Here is a 14,630-nt window from a genome sequence, read left to right on the forward strand (position 1 = left end):
CTCTGGAGCACCAAGAGCATCCCTTCACTGAGACAGGTCGTGAGGTATCACTCTCTGGGGTCCCAAGAGCATCCCTTCACTGACACAGGGCGTGAGGTACCACTCTCTGGAGCCCCAAGAGCATCCCTTCTCTGAGACGGGTCATGAGGTACCACTCTCTGGAGCCCCAAGAGCATCCCTTCTCTGAGACGGGTCGTGAGGAACTGCTCTCTGGAGCCCCAAGAACATCCCTTCTCTGAGACGGGTCGTGAGGTACTGCTCTCTGGAGCCCCAAGAGCATCCATTCTCTGAGTAGAGGTACCACTCTCTGGAGCCCCAAGAGCAACTCTTCTCTGAGACGGGTGGTGATGTACCACTCTCTGGAGCCCTAAGAGCATCCCTTCTCTGAGATGAGGTACCACTCTCTGGCGCCCCAAGAGCATCCCTTCTCTGAGACGGGTCGTGAGGTACCATTCTCTGGAGGCCCAAGAGCATCCCTTCTCTGAACTGGGTCATGAGGTACCACTCTCTGGAGGCCCAAGAGCATCCCTTCTCTAAGACGGGTCATGAGGTACCACTCTCTGGAGCCCCAAGAGCATCCCTTCTCTAAATGGGTCGTGCGGTACCACTCTATGGAGCCCCAAGAGCATTCCTTCTCTGAGACAGGTCGTGAGGTACCACTCTCTTCGCTGATGGAATAGGTCCTAAAGTTGTGTCCTCGCTGGGTGTGAGGGCTTAATAATACCGGGGTGTGTGGTCTTGGTGCCACTGCCTCCATGAGACATGGTTTGTTCCTCATTGAGCCATGGTCCTTAAAGGCTCTTTCCAGAAGATGGGTCTTGATTGTGCTATATCTTGACTGACACAGGAGTGTTAAATCTTATCTCCAATGAAGTATAGGGTCCAAAGGCTATCTTTCCACTACGAAATAGGGTCCTCACCAGGTAATGGGGTCCAAACGCTCTTTCCTCTCTGAGGCACAGGAATAGGCCAAGTTATAACGCATGCGTTTAGAGTGCATGCCATTACAACGCGGTCATTATAACGACTGCGTTGTTGCATTGCATACCAATGCAACGCAAGTCATTACAACGACTTGCTTTAGGGGAGGCGCTGAATATTGGAATAGTATAATATACTATTCCAACTCCAGTCTGCGCAATAGTAGGGAAGGTGCTGGACCTAAAATCCAACACTGTCTGCCCCCTATGGCAAGCCGTTGTAACGGCTTGCGTTGTAATGGTTTGCGATGTAGCAACGCAGTTGTTGTAATGGCATGCATTATTTCGCATGCGGGGTAAACTATGTTTACCAAAGCAAGGCCCTAACTCATATGTTGGATCCAATGACTGTCATCTAGCTGAGTCATGGCATTCTAAGGGCATCCCACTAAGGTGTTGGTTTTAAGGGCTTTCTCCTGACTGATGTGTGACACTGTATGATTATGACTTTGCAGAAGCATTTAGCTTTAAGTGTATCACTATAATAAATGGCCCCAAAGGCTCTAAACGCCTCGTGCATGAATTCTGTGGGCCCCGTTCCATGCTGTCTGCTTTACAAATGTGCTCTGTACACTCTCCCTTAGTGAGGGGGTGGATCTGAAAGCACTAACCCCCTGAGCTACCTTACTGGATTTGAACCCTCGGACTTACATGTTACACACAGAGGTCTGAAGTAGTTGAATTATCTCTGAACAATTCCACTGGGATTGGAATCTCCCTCCACCTGCAGGTCACACATAGATCTCGGGTTATGTGAAATGCTTTTTACAACTAGATTACAGTGGCAGGTGCACTAATTCACTGAGCTGCCCCCCTGAAACTAAGAAGTGCGACAGGACACTCAGTCCCGATCACTATCATTGTAATTTGCGACCCGAACGACAGGGTTAAATTGCAGTTTTGCTAAATACTGAGGCTTCACTCTAGGGTGGCCAGACGTCCCAGATGCCCTGGGACAGTCCCAACAATTATCAGTAAATGTAAAACATGTCATAGTTTTCGGAGAGTGACCGGGACAAACTGGCAATTCTGGCTGGACTGTTCCCATGAGGCATAGGGTCAAGGCTGATTTGCATATGGCCATGTCTGAACTGGGGTGGTGTGGAGTGCAGAAAACCGATGGATTTAGGCCCAGATCTCTGTACTGGGGTGAATGTATGACATTGTTCTGCATTCTGTCCATCAACTGTTGTTTTTGCATTTGTCACCCCGAGTGGGATGGGTATGCTCAGACGTGAGTCCCGTGCTCTCCACACCACTGGAGTCAAGCTATCCTGGCTGATGACGGCTGATAGCCAGAAACCGGTCCTAGGATGCTTGATTCCGGTCCAGGAAAGACATGGCTTGGCAGTTCGGACTGGATTGTTTCCATGAGGCACAGGGTAAAGGCTGATTTGCATATGGCCATGTCTGAACTGGGGTGATGTGGAGTGCAAAAAAACGATGGATTTAGGCCCAGGTCTCTGTACTGGGGTGAATGTATGACATTGTTCTGCATTCTGTCCATCAACTGTTATTTTTGCACTGGACATACGGGCAGGCAACCTTTTTTCAAGTGTTTATTAACCCATTAATTAACTGAAGAATTAAGAACTCAAGAATGAATTAGCATCGCCTAGCAGAACCCGATTAAACACAGATGATACATCAAAATTGCATTTCATTCATGTTATTTACTATGCTTTCTATGTTAATGAGTACGGTCAGTTACGCCATTCATTGCCCCACGGTCGATTAAAACTTGCAGTTCTGTTTTCATGTTTGTGGAGTGTCCCTGTATTTGTTTTTCAAAATTTGATCACCCAACCTCGCTCAGCAGGGCATATAAATAAATAAATAAATCGAAGTAGAGTCTGTCCATCAAAAGCCAGGTTCAGGCAGGATAGGAGAGGAGATGCTGGCTGTTAAGTGCAGCGCGTGACCTGGGGAGGGTTCACGGCCTATGACGGCCTTAGAACCCTCCCGGATTCTGCTACTCGGAGGCTCTCACTGCGCCAGGCTGACTTCTGACAGCCTCTGTGGAGCTAAGAGAAGGTCGCGCAGCAAACTCCTCAGGTGGCACGTGCGCACAGGCATCTCTGGGGGGGGGGGGTGGGGGGGGTGGGGGGGGGGATAGGAGGCGTAGCTGTGGTTGCTGCAGCAGGTGCAGTGGCACCGGGCCTAGAAGCAGGGTACACAGGCACTCATTTTTTAGGACCGGCACTTATTTTTCCTCATCAGACATTTACCAACAACAAGGAAGGGAGGAACAAACAAAGGGGAAAAAACAGGAAGAGAAACAGGGAAGAAATGTCACAAAGGGAGAAAACAGGATCCAGCAAGAGAGAGATAAAGAAGCAGGACGTGTTTGTTAGAGGATTGCAGGAGGGCAGAATGTGCAGCCTTCATAATCGGCCTGTGGAGCTTTGGGCACCAGCACTCATTGTTTTGCAAATTAAACACTGCATAAGGGCGCCCATACTGCTATTAATTGCCCTCTACTTGTGTGTATGTGTGTGTGTAAGGGAGCTCATACTGCTATTAATTGCCATTTACCTGCTGTGTGTGTGTGTGTATGTGTATGTGCGTAAGGGCGCCCATACTGCTTATAATTGCCCTCTACTTGTGTGTGTATGTGTGTGTGTAAGGGAGCTCATACTGCTATTAATTGCCATTTACCTGCTGTGTGTGTGTGTGTATGTGTATGTGCGTAAGGGCGCTCATACTGCTTATAATTGCCCTCTACTTGTGTGTGTATGTGTGTGTGTAAGGGAGCTCATACTGCTATGAATTGCCCTTTACCTGCTGTGTGTGTATGTGTATGTGCGTAAGGGCGCTCATACTGCTTATAATTGCCCTCTACTTGTGTGTATGTGTGTGTGTAAGGGAGCTCATACTGCTATGAATTGCCCTTTACCTGCTGTGTGTGTATGTGTATGTGCGTAAGGGCGCTCATACTGCTTATAATTGCCCTCTACTTGTGTGTATGTGTGTGTGTAAGGGAGCTCATACTGCTATTAATTGCCCTTTACCTGCTGTGTGTGTATGTGTATGTGTATGTGCATAAGGGCGCTCATACTGCTTATAATTGCCCTCTACTTGTGTGTGTATGTGTGTGTGTAAGGGAGCTCATACTGCTATGAATTGCCCTTTACCTTCTGTGTGTGTATGTGTATGTGCGTAAGGGCGCTCATACTGCTTATAATTGCCCTCTACTTGTGTGTATGTGTGTGCGTAAGGGCGCTCATACTGCTTATCATTGCCCTCTACTTGTGTGTATGTGTGTGTGTAAGGGAGCTCATACTGCTATGAATTGCCCTTTACCTGCTGTGTGTGTATGTGTATGTGCGTAAGGGCGCTCATACTGCTTATAATTGCCCTCTACTTGTGTGTATGTGTGTGTGTAAGGGAGCTCATACTGCTATTAATTGCCCTTTACCTGCTGTGTGTGTATGTGTATGTGCGTAAGGGCGCTCATACTGCTATTGCCTGTGGTTTACCTGTGCTCTATGTGATAGAAGCGGGTACTGCTGTTGATCATGATATAAGTCTTCTGTATATTTATTTTTATGTGGGTGTATCTGTAGGGAAGCGTGCCCTGCTGTTTGTGTGTGTATGTCTGTGCCTATTGAGGCGTGTATTTTTGCTGCCTATCTTGTAACTGATGCATGTGTGTGTATATATGTATGTGTTTGCGTGTTTGTGTGTATGTGTGTATCTGTGAATTTTGCACTGATGTTCTTTCTGTACAGTCCCTACTTTTGCTCTGTGTTTGCCTGTAGTTTGCCAGTTCTATAAGCTGAAGCTGCTCTGTGAGCAAAGGAATTGCAGACTCTCCAGGTACATGTGCAAAGAGTGTTATCACTGTGCAGAACAGTATAGTGGTGGAAACATGACAATAGGTTTTTCCTGTATACTAACAAAATTCATAGTTGCAAGGTAACCCATTGTTATGTGTGATACCTTCAGAAAATTGTATTTGTTTTTTACCTAACTGCCCTTTATTGCTGTGAGTTTTTAGCAAGTATTTACAATGTCAACAACACATTTTCAAGTCCTAGAATGCAATGTGGTGTCTGTTAAAAGGTCAGGACTGGTGCAAAGTTAATCATTTGCCATGGGGACACTTGGCAGCTATCAATTTCCACACAACACCAGCATTACCTTAATGTAGTCAGGTGATTAGTGCAGAAAAGCAGTGGTGAGTGTGCTTATACAATTAAGTTTCAGGTGCCTCAGAATGCAAGGCTATAAATGAAATTGGTGTCATTCAAAAATGTAATGGTTTCACAAGGTACTATGCTGTTGGAAGAGTTGACCACACCTACAGTATCATAATGTTTATTAAGGATTAGGTGAATGATGCCCAACTGTGTCTGGGAATGTGTTTATTAAAACAGAAGAATATAGCACTGTTACTTTTTAAATGTAGCAATAGTCCTAAAACCCAGACAAAGTCCTGACAGACTGAGAGTGAGAGGTAATGATATGTGAGAGAAGGTAATGAGATGTGAGTGTGAGAGTGGAATATAAAGACTTTCTATGCCTAAAATAATCTAACAACTGGACACACTGTCAATGGGACGACTATATATACCCTGCATTACTTCTCCTTTGAATTAAATATGCGCTGCATAACAGTCACTGAAAAATATATATGTTTTGTCAACACAAGAAAGCAATTGTTGTCTATTTTGGGTATTAGGCAGCTGAATAGACCCTGAGAAAGCACCTTTAAAAATAGCCTGGCAGACAATAACTTAAAATAAAGGTTATCATTATACACCCATGTTTGGAACACTTGTAATACCAAATTTACAACCCCTAAAGTAGAGTTTCTGGGTTTAGGAGTATTCGAATATCTAATCACCTTCATCAATCTGCAAACCAAAGGATGTTCTCCAACCAGTTTGCCATCACTTTTCTGATATCCTTTTGACATTGTTGACCTGTACCCATTAATATTCCTATGGGATTTCTGCCCAGTTGCTAAAGAGGTTAAGAAATGTAAAACTTCTGTGACATCTGATGAAATGGGATCCATACCCTTTTCCATACATCACCCATTTCAAATTTTCCAGGCTAACGTATATGCCCTAATTGTGCCCTGCCCCCAAGAGGCTCTGATATACCCTGAAGCAAATTACAAAAGTCCTGGCATACCTTCAAGCAATCAAAAAGGTTTGATGCTACCATTGTCTGGCTGCCCTCCAAAGCAAGCTTGTGATAATGGCCTTGAGGGCCCCTCAACAATTGTGGGAAGACTAGCAGATGAATTGGGCAATCTGCCATGAGCTCCAAGAAGGAAGGATAATTAGCCTCAGTACTTCACAGTGGTTCTATCAATGCCACACTTACTGACTGCAGGTGCATTTGTGACATATATTTAGAGGTCATGATGAAAAGTAGAAAATCATAGTGATTTCTAGGGTTGGGCGGAGTTTGTGGAATTCGCGAAACTCCGCAAAGTGACCAAAAAACTCTGCCACGCTACGCGGAGCTCTGCAAGCAGCAGAGTGCATTTGGTCATGCCATTCGCGTTGATTTTCAGTGCCGGGTGTTTGTCCCAAGCTGTAAAATCAGGGCGAACTGCACCACGTCTTGCCGCTCGAGTAGATTTTCTACACGAGTGGCAGCTTTCTCAACGCGAATAGAAAGTTTCTCAACTCGAGCGGTCATGACCATCTGCGACCACTCGCAATGAGAAATCTGACCATCCTCTGTGAGAAGTCTCTCAGGGAGGTTGATATTCATCGCTTGTGGTGTCTAACTTGTCGTTGGAAAGCTCGAGCGAGGGAAACACTCTGCAGCAGAGTTTTTCAAAACTCCGCCTGCTCTGTGGAATGCAGAAAACTCAACAAACTCAGCAAACGGAGTGGAGTTCACTGCCCAGGCTTAGTGATTTCCATTTGACCAATCCTGAAGAAAAGTGTACATCGCTAAACCTTCTGAATCTGGTATCCATCTGAAATATCATTCTAACTGAGCTGTTAGTCGGGAGACAAACAGATTTATGCCAAATGGATCCCTAACCATGATCAGTGTCTTAAAAACTTGACCATCCAGATGCTACTCACCTACATTGTAGAGGTTCCTTGAGTACCAGTCTGCCACACAATTGCATGGTCCAAGAAGATATTCTGCCTTCAGTGATATCCCTTGATGGAGACAAAACTCCCACAATGCCCTGGCCAATTCTGCTTAGGGTCTCAACCTTGTTCCCTCCAATCTGCTTAGGTACCTGACTCCTGTCAGACTGTCCATGTGTAGAAGGTGTGAACATCTGACTTTGTCTTTTATCAAGCTCTAAACTGCAAAAGAGTCTGCAAGAATATCTAAACAATTTAAGTACACTGACAATTCCCTCCTGGACCATCATTCCCTTTACATCTGGTGCCCCAACCACAGAAACATGCATCTGATTCTAATAGTAAACCTGGGAAAGTTCATACCTCTACATGGCAACGCACCAGCTCCTTTCCTTCTTTGCCTCTATGTCTTTTGCCACTGGGACTTCTGTTTCTGGACTTTACAACTCATTTCCAAAAGTTGATGCAAACCATTCAGTAGAATTCAGGTGTTGCAAAACCTCGGCTCAAACTTGAAGTTACCTTTTTCATCAAAAGTACTCTCTGCGCTTTAGCAGCTGCTTTTAGGTTTTTTAAGATGTGGCGTATCATTATCAGCATTGTATGCATTATTATTCTTTATTTATCTATCACATTGCCATTTATATACCAGGGAACTCACTATGATGTCGGTCACACTGCAACGATGGCCTGTCAGTTATGGTCCGACCGACATCTAGTGCTGCGGTCCGGCCTCAGCATTAAGATGCCCAGTATTCGGAGGCAGCATGCAGAGGGACCGACTGACGATTCTGACGCGCTCAAAGATCCCGACAGACCATTGGTTGGAATGTAATCCTCTACAATGGGGCAGTGTCTGCTCAGGCACCACAGGAATTACAATGTCCCTTTTAGGAAGCCTTTCAATTGCGGTCCAAACACTGTTGGAAATTGAATTTGGGGTCCCCTAGCAGGGCCCCTGTCCCACTGTGGCCTCCACTATGAGGCCTGGGGAGCAACTGCGGTGTCCCCCACAAACATCCATATCCCGTGTGCCAGGCACCACGTTGTTCCTGGCACACGGTGCGTGGATGTGTGCAAACATACATTTTTCCAATGCAGGCTGTGCTGTGGCCATTTTCGACGCAATGGGAAAATGGATGTATCCGACCGCCTCATGGGCAGTCACATCCTAATTAGTCGGATGGAACCACTGACTACTAGTCGGTTGGTTTTTATTCCGACATGATGCCGTTCAGACGCTCGTCGCACCGGCATCGTAATTAGGGCCCAGGTGTTAAACCCTTAACTTTCAAGTAAGTCTTAGATTGTACCCATTTGGTTTCAAGGCACTACTTCTATTCTAACAGAAAGTAAAACACAAGCTTTGCTAGCACAAAAGCAGGTTTCACAAAGTAACTGTTTATCATTTGAAACTGACCATGCTTGAGAGCAGCCACACCTACTTCCCCAGTAATAAAACCAACAAACTCTTGAATCCATGTTGAAAGGCATAGGGGAATCAATGTGTCAAACGATAACACGCCCAGCAGCAGAGGATTAAAATAAAGTAAATTACTCCACATTTAGCTACACGCAAACATCAATTATTCGGGGTGGATCAACATCACTTCACAACACTCCTACCACAATATAGCTGCAAACAGGCCACCAGCACATTGTAACTATAATAACCATACTAGTCACCCAACATCCCCTAGAAAATAGTACATGGATGCACCATGTACTCTATCAAGCACGACTATTAACCTGTGAGGGTCTCAATTTTGTGTGGGGGGTCTGTAGGCCATGTTTTGAAGTCCTTCCTGAATTGTGGCAGCAAAGGTGGTTGCCTGAGGTGCAGAGGCAGGGAGTTCCAGGTCTTCTCAGAAAGGTAGGAGAAGAAAGGCTGGATGGGCTGCCTCATTATAGTTTGTTTATGCACATTCTCTGTGTTGTCACTTTCTGCCCAGAGAAGCAGTATTATGGGAAATAAAGTGCACTTAAAAGATACTAGTCAATTGACTATAGGAAAGGGACTGCATAATAGTAGCCTCTTGTCTTGTAATGCATTTTGGGCATCCAAGCCACTAACAAAACGCACAACTTTCCACAGCTGCAAATTAAATTTTCTGAAGTTTCAAAGTCACCTTAAAGTGCATTTTTACTAGCTTTTACTCCTTTTCCTTCCCACAGGCCCAGCATCATGTCTCTGGCTATTCTGTATCTTCTGTCCGGGGTCTCCCTACTCAACGTGGGCTCCGCTTTCAAAATTGGAGCTTTTAACATCCAAATATTTGGAGACACAAAGATGAATAAAGACAGCTGCAGCGATGTCATAGTGCAAGTAAGTGCAACCTCTGGTATTCCCACCATGATGCAGCTAATAGCATTTGTAGACTGCGCATACTTCAAAACCGCAAGTGAAAACATTCATGAAATTCCACTATTGCACTCACCACTTTTCACATCTCTGATAGTCGTTAATAACAGATATCACTGGTACTCAGAGCCTTACTTATGAGAAGTGTTGCATCGCTGCGCCAAAGCAGCGATGCGTCCCTTTTCACTGCGCACTCCTTGCAACACCATTGATGTGCTGTATTTACAGTATGGCGCATCATGTCGCAAGGAGTTATAGATACATCAGAATTACTGATGTATCTGTATGCGCAAAAGCGGCGCATTACTAGGGTGTGTCTGAAAACAGACGCAACTCCAGCAAAGTATCCTTTCACATGGGGTAAGCCCCATGTGAAAGGGCCTGCATCAGTCTTACTCCTACCATGAGGCAGGCGTAAGGTTTTGACGCAATGGCGTCCTAGAAGTGGCGCACTGAAATCTTATAGATTTCAATGCTAAACTTCTACAAGGCTTCTATGCGGGGGAACGCCAACCCTGAATACATTATACCTGGCGCAAGGATAATGTGGCGCTGGGGTTTACAAAGTGAGGCATCTGCCTAGATGCGTCACTTACTTAAATATGGAGCAAAGTGGTGCTTTATTTACGCCGCCGCAGCATCACAGTAAGTGACGCAACGGTGGCGTAAATGTGACTCAGGGCTTCATAAATAAGCCCCTCAATTTTATGACCTTAGAAATCTGAAACGCGAAGTCAGCTTTGCAGGATTCATACTCAGAACGATCAGATGACAAAAATTAAACAGCAGTGAGGGCCCAAACCGCCTACCACAAAAAACTACCTCAAACGACATCATTAGGACTAGTAAGGCTTTAACCATATGTACACTTACAAGCTGGACTTTCTTCCACAATCTTTGTCAAGTTTCTCCCTGTGTTCTCTCATTCTCATTTAAGCTTTCACTAAAAATGTTTGCAATGACTTTAATGCAGGCCAACTTTTGATCTGTCCGGCCATAGAGAATGGCCTAACTGGTTTTCTCCTTTGTTCTTTGTATAGCTTTGTTATCCTGCTTGGCACAGCAGTCAAATAGAAAAAATGTTAATAAAATAAAGACTGTTAATATTATTGGTTGATGCATAGTACTGAGCCTCATTTGGAAAAGATATAGGGGTTAAAGAGATCATACAATTTGGTGAAGGGGATGCTATGATTGAAAAGAGGTCTCCAGGTAGCTGTGCTGTCAATTGTACCACTAGGCCACAACGACTTTTCATCTGGAAGCAAAGATTTGATGCTACTAATGTAAGATGTATTCTGCGTAGTATGGAGCATGAAAAGCCTAGTTGTGTTCATTGACAAACAGAGGGTTTTTTCTAATAAATCTAACTGAAAATTAAACTGTGAAATTCACATCTTATAGAAGTATCATTTGTTTACATTATTCTTAATCATTATCCATTATTTGGGGGGAGCTTCAGTACTTGGTACTAGGATCGCATAGCACTTTTTAAAGTGTGCATGGTGATAAATATCCACAGCGTGTTTGTACCCACATTTCTAATTTCAACAAACATGCAGTATTAAAATACTGCTATAAATGAGATGCAGTGAGCACATGGACCCCAGTTCCTCAATCTAATCATATTTCCTTCTCGCCTCCCTATCTCCACCACCCCATTCTCCTCACATCTCCGTCATCCATTTAATGCTATTCTCTCTATCTCCTTCCTTGGTCTTTCTCTTCCCCTCCTTATGTCTCTCACTCATCCTCATCCTCTTCCTCGCTTTTCTCCTTACTTTCTGGTTCCTTTCCTCGTTGCCCACTTTGTCATCCTTACCTCTTTTCTCGGCTCCTGGCATCCACTGTGTCTCAACAAATCAGAACAGGTAGTCTCTGAAATAACATTCGCTGGTGCATGGCTGACAGGGCCCACTCCCACATTTGGGCTCCGGTGCATTGCACCGCTTGCACCAATGGTAGCAACGCCCCTGTGTTAGAGCATATGCCTGGATGCCAGCAAATGTTATTTCACAGCACAAATGACTCCCCAAAGTTGTCTGTCTTTTAATATGTACAAATTTGAACTAAGCCCACGCAGAATTGTTATTGTTTTTTTATCTTTAGATTTTTCTATAGCGTGAACATGGCCCAACGGCGTTAGATCTCTTTACAGTAAAGGCTTAATTTAGAGTGTGGCTTTCTTGCACCGTATACACTCTAAATAGGACGGATGGCATATCCACCAGTTATGGCAGATGTCCCACATCCATAACAATCTAAATCAGGGTCCATGTTACCAATGTACAACACAAAATATTAGTGCATATACAGAAGGGAAAATTACATATACATTTATATTATAACTGTACAATACAAAGTGATAGACCTGTCATCCTTAGGGTGGGCTTCCCCCAAATGTTTTGCCTACTTACTTACTCTTTTTGCTAAATCTTTTTGTTGGCCTCTGAGCACTCTACCAGTACACACATGCATGTGCTTCTCCTATAAGTCCCTTGTGAAATGGTATACCATATACCTAGAATCTGTAGATTAAATGCTACTAGTGGACCTGCAGCACTAATGTTTCCACTCACACAAGTAGCTCTTTAAACATGTCTCAGGCCTGCCACTGCAGGGCGAGGGTGTGCACTTCAACTTGGCTTTTAAAACTCTTTGCCAACCTTTAAACTCCCTTTTAATACACAGAAGTCTCTCCTAAGTTATGCCCTTGGTAGTTCATAGGGCAGGGTGCTGTGTGATTAAAAAGCAGTACATGTACTTTTAAGTTTTACATATCCTAGTAGTGAAAAACAACAAAATTCATTTTTCACTACTGTAAGGCCTACTCCTCTTATAGGTTATTATTGGGAATCCCTTAATACCCTCTTAGGTTGTAAATCCTGATTAGAAGGAGAGCTGTGTTTCATTTTATATTTCTGGAATGGTAATGATAAACTCTCTTCACTGGTAAAGTTATATATAGCATTACTATTTTAGAACTGCCACTTTTAGAAAGTGGACATTAATCTGCTGCAGCTATGTGTGCATGCAGCCTGTCTCCAATACATGTCTGGAGTGAGTGACAGCTACACTTTGTCCATTTCCTCTACACAACAACAAACACAAAAGATTAGGTCTGTCTGAGTACTCATCTGCATTCTGATGGCTCTTCCTGAGCAGGAAGGGATTTAGGGAGGAGATGACACTTAGACCTGAATAGGCAGTGCCCTGTCCCCACACAAAGAGCGGATTACCCCCTACAAATAGTCTGGAGTCAGGGCTGGGAAGAAAGGAGTTCTGTGCACTTCAAAGACCCTTCTTTGAAGACACCCCCCTCCACCTCAAAGGCACAACTGGGTATAAGTGCTTGGTCTCTGAGCCCACCAAATTAGACACTTTTGGTCCTGGAAAGAACCTCTGTCAGAAGAACTGCTGTGCTACTACAAGGACTGTCACCCTGCTGGACTTCTGATCTGGTATATCTGCTTTTCTGCTGTGCTGCCATGCTGCCTGTTGTTCTCAACCCTACTGAGGGAGAGGCTGGAATCTACACTGCAACCAAAGTGATCTCCCAGGCTTGTTGTCTTGCCTCCTGTTGTATGAGACTCATATTAGGATTGCGGCGGTCCTATGCCTTTCCACGGCGGCAGTTCCGCTGTGGAGAGGCATACGGACCTTTCTTTGGGGGCCCATTGTGGGCCCCCAGGGGTGAAGGTGGTGGTGGGTGCACATGGAGGGTACCTATGGTACCCCCCTGCCTTTGCGTGCAAGAAGCGGCAGGCACCACGCGGTGCCTGCAGCTTCGTGCACGTAAAGGAAAACATGGTTTATTTGATGATGTGACGTGTGCTGCTTCAAGCAGCACCCGCCGCAATGCTAAATATACAGGATGTGACCGCCAGGGTGGCGGTCATATCCTAATATGCACGGAGGGACCGCCGCTGCCCCTGCGGACGGTCCCTCCTACTCTGTGGTGGCCATCCTAATGAGCCCCTAAATTAGTTTCCACCCTCTGCCCCAATAAACACCACAACACACACCTAAGAATATTCACACAATTTCCATAACTAATTTTACATTAATAAATTATTATCAATTAACCACAAATCATTAATTAATTTAAAAGAAATTTACTTCCCACCATTTACCACTATAAACTCCACAACTCACACGTCAAATTAATTACATAATTGCCATATTTAGATTTTAATAAATTAATTAGTATTATTTAACAAATAATTAACCAATCATAAATAAATTACCTCCCACCCTCTTCCTCTATAAACCCCACCACCAATTTCTAAAAACATAACACAATTAACATAAATATGTTAACTAATAATTAATTAATTCACAACAATTTTACAAACAAATTATAAATAATTAACAACATATTAATTCCCACAATTAACAGTATAAAATAAAATTTCAAAAAATTATATAAAATATATTGAAATTAAATTACTTTCCACCCTACTCCCCTAACAACCCACACTCCGTTCCTAAAAAGATGACACAATTAACATAATTATCAATTAAATAATAATAAAGAACAACCAATGAATAAATAAGTAATAATAAATTAATTCCTACAACTAACATTATCAAATATTGAATAAATAAATATTAATTATTTAAAAAATAATAATTGCATTATAATTAAATTACTTCCCATTCTATGCCCCTATAAACCCACAACCTGCTCCTAAAGAAATTACACAATTAACATATTTACTAATTAATCAATTAAGAAAAATGAACAGTGATTATTAATTAATTAATTAATTAATTAATAATACATTAATTCCCATAATTAACAATATCAAATCTAAATTAAATAAATACTAATAAATAAATGTATATTTAATTTATTATAATTAAATTACTTCCCATCCTATTACTCTATAAACTCACAACCCGCTACGGAACTAAAACGCAAAATGTAATAAAAATAAAATTAATAGCTACTACAACAATTAACACATATATTAAAAACAAAAGAAATACTTAGACAAAAAAAGAGCACATACATTTAAAATACATACTAAAATACATAACACTAACTAAAGTTTGCTGTGCTGACCTGCTGCCTGCTTTCCTCTTGCCTGGGTGAGAAGGAGCGGCCTGCATCCTTGAACCCAGAACCCAGAGTGACTCCAAGGGCTAGTTGGCTGGCCTCCTGATTTGTAGCCTCAGGGACATAACAGGCTACCAACATCCGTGCGTGTGTACCTG

General features: G+C 43.4%; 1 protein-coding gene across 3 annotated transcripts in view; it reads left to right on the top strand.

Annotated features, from left to right (window-relative positions):
• The window catches only part of DNASE1L2 (deoxyribonuclease 1 like 2), a 76,766-nt gene that overhangs the window by 4,251 nt on the left and 57,885 nt on the right, over positions 1–14,630 (top strand). For all 3 annotated transcript variants that reach the window (XM_086939836.1, XM_086939837.1, XM_086939838.1), the window contains exon 2: positions 9,224–9,374. In XM_086939836.1, coding sequence (XP_086795962.1) covers positions 9,234–9,374 — 141 coding nt within the window. In that variant the 5' untranslated portion in view covers positions 9,224–9,233. The remainder of the gene's footprint in view (positions 1–9,223; positions 9,375–14,630) is intronic.

The sequence above is a fragment of the Lissotriton vulgaris genome, chromosome 10 (assembly GCF_964263255.1).
Source record: "Lissotriton vulgaris chromosome 10, aLisVul1.2, whole genome shotgun sequence".
NCBI lineage: Eukaryota > Metazoa > Chordata > Amphibia > Caudata > Salamandridae > Lissotriton > Lissotriton vulgaris.